General features: G+C 37.8%; 1 protein-coding gene across 1 annotated transcript in view; it reads right to left on the bottom strand.

Annotated features, from left to right (window-relative positions):
• Positions 1 to 9,820, bottom strand: part of arid3c (AT rich interactive domain 3C (BRIGHT-like)) — a 57,027-nt gene extending 47,207 nt beyond the window's left edge. Inside the window, exons 1-2 of the mRNA XM_025053400.1 lie at positions 8,730 to 9,820; positions 7,834 to 8,469 (exon numbers count right to left, since the gene is read on the bottom strand). Of these exons, the coding sequence (XP_024909168.1) occupies positions 7,834 to 8,469; positions 8,730 to 8,825 (732 nt within the window). The 5' untranslated portion in view covers positions 8,826 to 9,820. The remainder of the gene's footprint in view (positions 1 to 7,833; positions 8,470 to 8,729) is intronic.
• Positions 9,821 to 9,898: the final 78 nt, after the last annotated feature.

Genomic DNA, 9,898 nt, shown 5'->3' with positions numbered 1-9,898 from the left:
CAGGAACCAAATACTGTGTACCTATGAAAAGCATTTGTACCTTTTTAGCACACAGGCTGATATTTTTAACGTAAAAGCAAACACAAGCTCAGCCCATTCGCCTTAATGAAACATATTATGCAACGCCTGCACGCAGAGACACTGGAAGGACAGGGTAGAACTGGAAGTATTGTGATAATGAGAGCAGCTTGTCCTGCATTAGTTATTCCTTAGATTAGGAACAAAAGCAATAGAAAGCTTCAATTCACATTACAACTCAACCATCTTAGAATCTGTTGACAACATTTGTTTTCCTTGTTGCATTTTACTGAGGTTGTCTTCTCCTGAATGGCCTGCTCAAAACCCAATAACTCAACCCTGAAGGGCCTCCTGAGGCCCCATAACTAATGACGTAAAGCACTCCATCATTAAATGTATCCTGCAACAATGTCAGCAACATTTAATCACCTGAAAACATCATCTTTACTCATAACTAGAATTTAAGTTAACAAATACCAGTGACAACAATGATGAGGACAGTGGTGATGGTAAGACCACTGGCTTTAAATCCATACCAGGATGGAAAAATCCTGTCAGAACAGCAGCAGTGAGACAATGGGGGGGGGGGCTTTTTGCAAGCAGCTGCAGAAATTCCAGGCTGCTGCGATTAAAAAGTAACACCCACATCGAGTGGTGGGGAGGGTGTTTGAACAAGCTGACCCTGCCTCTGTTTTAATGAAAAGAGAGGAGCCATTTGCAGTAAAAACAAGTATTTCTCAATAGTGAAATGTGTCAAGCCCACTTTTAACTGCATGCCAACTCCTAGGTCCCTGAACGCAGAGAAAAGAAAAGAAGTCCTGTCTTATATAGTCAATAAGGCACAGCACCGGCTTTAAATAGAAATCTGTACATGACAAATCTTTTCTAATAATTAAAAAAAGTTTACATTAACAAAAGGTACATTTTTTTGATGTCTCAATTCTTTTTAAATTTCACTTTTAATAATTGAAAAAAAAGATTGTGAATGTAACAACGGTATTTTTCTGCATATCCTCTATTTCAGCTTTGATATTTCTGCAAGTGTTTCCTCCTGAGAATTCCTTTATCCTGCACCAGGTCACCAACTGCCTCTCTACCCCGTACTGGTTCCTTTCAAGAAATAATTGTTGTTGGTTTAATTTTTATTTTATTTGTGCAAAACTTAAACAATCCTACTAAGGTTTTCATTCAAGTTTAGTTTAATATATTGAAATTGTTCATTTAAATTGTTCATTCAAACTAACACAGAGACATTATGATGAGACATAAAACATGTTTTTAAATGAGATTAAAATCAACACCTTCTAAAATCATAACTTCATGAATTGACCTTATTGTCAGGAGTTGATGGTCCAGACCTGACTCTGTAAAAGACATGTATATTCTATCTGTGGGTTAATGAGCCCTACTTCCAACACTGCGAACAGTTCACATCCTGCCTTCCCCTCCACGATGGACTGTTTTTCCTTGTACATCACCACCACCCCCAAAACATACAACAACCAAGCGTCTGATGCAGGAGTGTGTGCACCATATAACTGTAATGACACACAGTCAAAGAATCCATGAATGCCATTAAAAACATTTGCAGTGACAGAGCACATTTTAAAAGTGGCGCAGCAGCAGCTGTCAGCTGAATAAGTGTAGCGCCCCCACCCCCCCACAATACCAGACTGTAATGTCTGATTGGTCAGAAAAATCTCACTCTTTTGTCACATGCTCAGGGATTAACGTAATATGTTTTACTGTAGCACCTTTGTGAGATTGGACTGAGTTTTTTAAATTCCTCAGACAGTGTTGACACAGTGTAGACGCAGCAGCAGCAACAGATCGTCCCTCCCTCCCTGGTTTTATGGTCACATTAAAGTGGGTGTTGGGGGGTGACAGGGGAGGGGTCAGATTAGAGCACAGATTGTTTTTCAAAACGTTTCCTCAGACAAATGACCAGAGTATAGTTAAGAATAGTTAGAGATTTGTAAAGCTGTGCAACCGGTCGCCAAGAATTTATCATTCACTAACATGGATGACAACTCACACTGTGGGAGTTAACTAGGAGTTAATTAGGAGTTAACTCTGGCCAAACTAGTGGCACCAAAAAATACTGGGCCACAATTTATTTGTGCCAATTTTCATCTTCTACTGCTTAATCCTCCTCAGGGTTGAGGGTGTGGGGACTGGTGCCAACCGGACCAATCAGTGTTTCAGTCAATCATAGGGCCGCATTCAAAGATAAACAACCTCACACTGATACTTCTGGTCAATATAGAGACTCCAGTTAACCTTATCCTTTATCTGCATGTTTTTTTGGATGTGTGTGTGGGTGTGTGTACACAGAGAAAACCCACACACAAACGGAGAGAACAGGTGATCTTTCGTCATTTTTTGTTTTTGTTTTGCTTCTCTTCATTTCATTATTGAACTACATGGCAGATTTGTTTGTTGTATCCAAGTTTAAATAAAATCATTAAAAAAGAAAAGCAGTATATACGACATTTAAAAAATTAATTTAAAACAGTGTCCCTTTTTCGTCCCACAATGGTGACATTAACAGTGAGTCTTTGAAACACACACAGGCCACCACGGGTTTAGGTATGTGGTCTCTATTGGCCTCTAACCCAGGACCTTATGTAAGGCAGATGTGGTAACCCCTACTATGGAACCATAATGTATCATGAAGCATAAACAGTAAAAAAAAGACAAACTACATTTAACTATCTCCTGTTGTTTCCATATGGAGGGACTTTTGTCCCGTGTTTGTCTGTTCTCTTTTTCTATTTCTTACAATTGGCCCAGTATTTACTAGTAAAAAAGTAGATCTGCTCAGTAGTAGTACTGTGAAAGAGTGATAGGTGGGGGGAGGAACAGGATCAGTTCAAATGTTGATTCTGAATTCACACTGTATATTATGCCTAAAAATAAGAGATAATGAAGTTTTAGTCTCAACATTCTCACAGGTGTAGATTCTGCCCAGAAAATCCTCATGCGGTCCAATAAAAGTCTCCACAACAATACATTTAAACGATATTTTTAAATACATGTGTTGCACAATTTTAACTGACATCAAACAATTCTTTGCACCAGTGATTTGGCAACATGTTCGGAACACCTGCAGCAGAGGAATAGTTATGTACGAGGTCTATTGACATTCTGCATAAAAACACATTATTTCAATCAACAGAAATCTCTCCTGTAGAAGAATAAACCTTTTAAAACTTTTCATGCTGTTTATAATTAAATAACTTACTGTATCTTTGCACCAGAGCAGGTCTGTGTACAGGCCAGCGTTAGTGGAGCAGCTTTTGTCTTCAGCATACAGACAGCAGATTTGTCATATTTTATCAGCTAGTTTTATGAATGTGCCGCGAATATCCTGCTCAAATATCACATGATGTGTAAAGATAGATTTGTTTGCAGTGTGGATGATTTGAGTGGCAGGGGGAGGGGGAGTCTCCTCCTTCTTGACCATTTTTCTATAGATGTTGGAAAACAAGCTGGAAGAGGTGAATCCACTAAAAGGAGTGGCTTTCCCAACATTCAGTGTGAAGAGTAAGACAAAGCAGGTTCTTTTTAAAAATATAAGTACTTTGTGTAGAGCACAGTTTACTACACGTGTCAATGACATTTTACTAAATTCTAGAAAATGTATTTTTAGTGGAAACCTTTATTTTATGACTTTTGTACAGTGGACAAATAAAGTCCACTAATGTATGTTTCTGCTTTCACTTGTACTTTTATATTTTTGAAATACCTCCACACTGTTTCACACAGTTTACAGTATATATTTATATATTAGTATATATGAGTGCAGTATATATATCACTTGTATATATTACACTTTTGCAGTGTATATCGTACTTTTCACTTTTATGTCTGAATTTTAATACAATTTAATCTGTGAATTACTGTTTTTGATTTGACAAACTGTTAGTGTTCTAAAGCACAAGGGTTATAGTTGTAAAATAATTACACAAAGTTAATGCTGCATCTGCATATTAATTTACTACTTTAAAGTCAATTTCAATTACCACCTTAAAAACAAATAATCAGTTTTAACACTCTTAAAGCAGGTTATCCAACCCACTTCTAGTTCTACAATCACATGATTCAAACATGTCACTGTACAGACCATTCATGTTTCTCTACTAAGTCACTCACTGTCAGCAGCCATGGCAGGTTAGAAGTATGTTGTTTTAAATCAGCTGCCAAAATAGGAAACTGGAAATATTCTCAGATTATTTCTGCACATAAAGTTAAACCTCATGTTGTTTCATTCATTCATTATTATTATTATTATTATTATTATTATTATTATTATTATTATTATTATTATTATTATTATTATTATTATTATTATTATTATTATTATTATTATTATTATTATTATTATTATTATTATTATTATTATTATTATTATTATTATTATTATTATTATTATTATTATTATTATCGGTGCTAAAAAAGCACTGACTCGTTCTCCCTCTGCAGCCTCTTCCACTTTATTACCACAGCCGTTTACACAAATGCCTGCAGGCTCTCGTGTCCGTGCCAGTGCGCTTGTAAATAATGCATGTGCGTTTCAGGGAGGAAGCCATGGTCAAGTGTGTAACAGCACGCAATTTTGCTACTGTCGTAATAGTTTGGCACCCAGCCCATTCCCAGCTGCACACATTTGCCTGCACACAGGGAGATCCCAGCATTTTTTGGGTGTGTGCCAGACAGGAATACCACCACCAGGTCTGGCTCCCTGCATTTCCTGAGCCGCTGCCAAAACTACACGCAACAGTTTCTTCTCCTCCTCTTCCTGCTCCTCCTCTGTGATTCCCTCAGCCTGTGGTTTGTGGTGTACATTGTGGTGTACATTTAATACATATGCAGTTGTATGCCAACTAAGAAAAACATTAATCTGACTAAGATATGACATAGTAGCATATTTTTAAAAAGCATTTTAATTGTATGTCTTCTGTAGTATTTTATATATTTTACATAGATATCGCTACATTTTCTCCACATATGAATAACAGAAATTCATTCATCAAATATAAGCGGGAAGTACACTTAATGATAAAATCTAACCCACTACAATGTTAATTGCCAATTTTGTTTGCCACCCATTTTAATTAAATGTATATGACTGATAAGGGTCTTAAATAATTCCAATTAAAACTTATTAAAACATTATCATTATATTATCATTTTTTTCAGCACTTCCCCCACTTTCTTATTACATTCTACTTGGAATTAACGTTAACTTTAATGTTATCTTCTCCTGAAATTATTATTAGCACACATTCCATTTCATTATCACCGATTTCATTTGGTAATTTAGGTAAATTAGGAAAGCTTGCCTTGTGTCACGGAAATGCCACATAACATCTGCTGTCACGGGAAACAGGAAGTGAAATTATCCTTTTTGGTTTTATATCACATTAAAGCCTAAATTTGGCTGTGGACGCAGAGCTAACACATAATGCTAAAAATCAATCGGGATCACATGGGAATGACTTCTATTAATTTATAACCAAGCAGTTATTAAACTATTTACATTTTGTAATACTTTTATTTACCTGTAACCCTACACAATAACACGTCATTAACATAATACAAATTCCTTTTTAATGCTTCCATATTAATTTAAAATGCCATCTATATATACATATAAATGAAAATCAATGAGAAATATAATAACCATAATAACCTTTCAATGTTTTTATGGCTTTTGCTAACACTGACTCTCCTGAGGTTTTTCAGCTGATGCCGTAAACACACAGTGGTCCCTTTTGGTCCAGATCAGATTAAAACTTGTCTGCCTCAGTGGGGCCTTTTTTATATTTAGCCCACATCTTGTTCCTATTTCAAAAGATGCATTTACTGCCTTCAAATGTGGTTTTGTTTTGCAGCTTTGAGCATGCTTAGTACTCTGGCTCCACTCTGTCTGCCTAGCAGCCATAAGCATCCTTTTATTGTCCCATGACCATTACACTGAATGACTACATACAAATGACCCCTGCACTAACTGCACATCCTGAGGAATCTTTGAAGCATATAGACCAGCTTAACGTGGGGCATGATGCGTTCACGGCCACCGGAAACAAACCTTAATGAAAATTAAAGTGTGTTTTAGCTAAGACCAAATGCTTTGTAATGACAACGGTAGGTGGATCCTCAAAACAAGAACACAAGAACTCCTCCACTGGTTATGACACAGCTGACCGTCCAATCCAAACAAACTGACAACACACACTCTTGGTGCAGTTATAGAAGTAAACCACAGGTAAAGTAAAAATTAAAAAAATGATTTCATAGGAGAGATTTCCTCCACCATCCTCCCCTTATAATGAATATAATGTCTCTATGCACAGACAGTATTGGTTTCAGCCCCTATTTAAATTGCATTTCCATTCACTGGCTGACTTTAATGTACAGCACTAATGCAGTCACTAATGTACACATCACATTTGGGGAAGTCTGTAAATGATCCGTCATAAATAAAAGATGACACGGAGCATCCACAATCGCTCAGGGAGTATAGATCTGCTCGCTGCCACCTGGAATCATACACAGTATTTAAATATATGTACGTGTACACACACCGTATCATGTGTACAGTATATCCCTCACATAACTTACTGTCATTTACTAGACTGTAAACATGAGAGCTGTTTAGAGGAAATGCCCTCAATAAATGACCGGTCGTAATGAAACAAACACAACCAGGAATACATTAGAATTAATCAAGCTTCCAAAAAGTCATATTGATATTCAATGAAGCGTTTATGTCAGTTATCAGACATTAATTAGAGTAAGTGCAGATTCAAGTGTCAAAACAAATACAGCTGACACACCCCCAGCCATGAGTAGGAGTGTTTTTTACTTTAAAAAAAAAAAAAACAAAAAAAAAATTTTACAGGTACATTTTTCCATTGTTGTTTTTGTTTGTTTTTGTGTTGTTGTCACGTCTGGTTTGATGTTGAATATTGTTAATGATTGTACTGTACATTGAGTTTAATTGCTTCTAAAATGAGACAAATAAAGTTAGCTTGATTTGACCATCTGCGAAAGACCAATCAAATATGTGTCTGCATCAAAAGAACTGTGATTTTGGTAAATAAATAATAACTAAATAATAAATAATACCAGTAATTGTTGCTGTCAATCTATGTAAAATATGTTTCAATTAAGGTCTAAATTATATGGGACTTGTGTGTACAGCTTTTTAGTTTTAATTCATGTACACATATTGTTATATATATGATGTTTTTGAAAAAATAACATAAAGATTGGGAAATGCTGGAGATTTAGCCTCCAGTTGTATTATTGAAATTTTTTAATTTATTAAAAACCTACTTTCTAATCTGTACTTTTAGGAACATTCCAAAGAAAAACAATGCAGTTTTCCAACAACAACACAAGGTATCTCTTGTAACAACTGTAGAAGTGGTTTTACGCAGTCATCGGGTACTGTCATTTATGATTAAACACTATATCATTATTAGTATTATTACAATATATATACTGCAGCATTGTTGTGGGTTTGGGAAGTATGCTATAAAGGATAGGAAGGGGTCAGCTGAATATTCAAAATTATTTAATTTATAATTACATTTCACTTAAAATGTTTAAATCAAAACAATCTTTGAATCAAAGTTTGATGTTTGATGAAACTATCAACTTTGATTTAAAGATTGTGGCACAACTTTGTTGTTTTTTTGTTTGTTTGTTTATTTGTTTAACTTAAGTTGTTTAAAAGTTTTAAAACAACAACAACAACAGAAGTAAAAGCTAACTTCATAATGCTGTGGATCCAGTGAGGCTCACCTGTTTGAACTGCTCCTCGTAGGTCCACTCATGGGGCTGGGACTGCGACTGGGACTGGGACTGGGACTGGGACTGGGACTGCAGAGGGGAGTCAGGGCGCCGGGCCGGGGCAAAGGCCGCTGGGTGTCTGGCTATGAGATGCACCGGGGCGCTCTTGGGAGAAAGACCCGCTCCCTGCAGCGCAGCATGCCGGTGCTGGAAGTGGTTTAAGCCGATGTCCTCCTCCTGCTCCTCCTCCTCCTCTTCATCCATGAGCTCCTGCTCCTCCGCATCCCCTCCTTCCTCGGTCTTCTCCATGTCGCTGCCCGGTCGAAGAGAGTCAGCGTCCTTCTCGACCCCCCGGCGGACCTCTGTGTGTGGGAGCGTCGCGGCGGCGGGTGACGCGTGAGGAACTCCGATGGCCAGGGCGCTTCGCATCGCCGCCTGATAGTGGCGGAAAGCCAGCGCTTGTTGGTGTATATGGGACTCCATCAGGGGCCGGAGGTCTCTCTCCTTCTCCGCCTGTCGGAGCTTCTCCTCCAGCGCCAGCCGCGCCGCCTGCTGCCGCTGCAGGTTCTCCATGACCGCCTCTAGCTTCATGCCGCCGCTGGCCTGTTGGGACAGGGAGCCCGGGAAGGCGCTGTGGGAGGAGGCAGCCTGGAGGAGAGAGAAAAGGAGAGTTGGTTCTGCCAAGTTCGACAACATGCCAGGTAAACACACGCCACAGAGTTCGAAAGTAATGTCGAATAAAAAATTCAAAAAAACAACGACAACACTTATAAACTCTTGTAAACTTTTGGTGTTGACTTGGCAAAAGTCAAAACACTATCTCCTTTAAACACTTCCAAAAGTCCAAAACTTTAAATAAAAAAAATAAAAAACTTCAAAATGTAACAATATATGAAGAGAGTTCTTACCAAAGTAGATTTAGTTGCTATACTTGTGTTATCAACCATGCTTCTGTGGAAACGTTCCTCACGAGTCTCTCTTCCCTTCAGTCCTGCATCCAGCATGAACACATCAAGTGTGGATGGTTGTCTGCTGCTGCTGCTGCTGCTGCTGCTGGATTCTTTTGGATGGTGTTGAATGAAAGAGACTGAGAGCAGCCTTTTGCAACAAGTGGCAAGTGTAGTGAGAATGACCTCTGCAGGCTGCACAGACCAGCCCCACTCTCTGCTCAGCTCTGCAACAACAACAACACGCCGTCAACACGGAGGGAAGAGGAGCACAGGGAGGCAGGGATCCACACGTGCCATTACTCTGTTACTAATCTGCCTGTCTGTGACGTGGATTTCAATGATTTGCCCTTTAAAAAAGTTGCTCAATTGCTCAAAAGAGGAAGCTTTGTCTTTTCTTTTCTGACAGAAATCAAATTCAGACCTATAAAAACCATCATGTGTGTTTTGGTGCATTGTTCAAGCTGTGCACACACACTGACTGGCTACTAAACTGAATCATTTATTCATTTATTCAAACAGCTCCTTGTGTGAAGTGGCAGTTTAACTGGTAATAAATACAACAGAAATAGAAAGAAAGAACAAAACACAGAAAAGTGTCAGAAGAGGGATATTTGACACAAACCTGCGTTTTCAGCCACTTTTTTTTCATAAGTAAAATGTTTTGTAAATGTTTGATAACATTTTAAATTAATTTTCATCTCAAAGATTTCCTTAATTCAGTGGTTCTCCAACTTTTTCTACTCTGTACCACCTGAGAAAAAGTTGAGCTCACTGAACATTAGAACATAGCAGCAAAGGCCTTCCCTATTAGCTTCCAACACAGGAGAGAGGTTTATAAATGTTTAGAAAGATGTTTAGAGAGATGTTGATGTTTAAATGTTATACTAATTGTGCATGGTATTTTTCAGATTTAGTCAACTGAAAATGTAAATGTAAAAAAAATGAATTTTCCCTGCGTACCACTAGAGAGCGCTCGCGTACCACAGTTTGAGCACCACTGCCTTAATATACACAATTTTGTCTTAATTGGGCTTGATTATGTCTTTGTTGATGGTTTGAGATATATGTATGTGTATATATATATATATATCTATATGTATATAGATATATATATATATATGTCTTCC

This window comes from Cynoglossus semilaevis, chromosome Z, assembly GCF_000523025.1.
Source record: "Cynoglossus semilaevis isolate Cse_v1.0 chromosome Z, Cse_v1.0, whole genome shotgun sequence".
In the NCBI taxonomy this organism is placed as follows: Eukaryota; Metazoa; Chordata; class Actinopteri; order Pleuronectiformes; family Cynoglossidae; genus Cynoglossus; species Cynoglossus semilaevis.
Note: the sequence above shows the minus strand (reverse complement) of the source record. Positions and strands in the feature narration are given on the sequence as shown.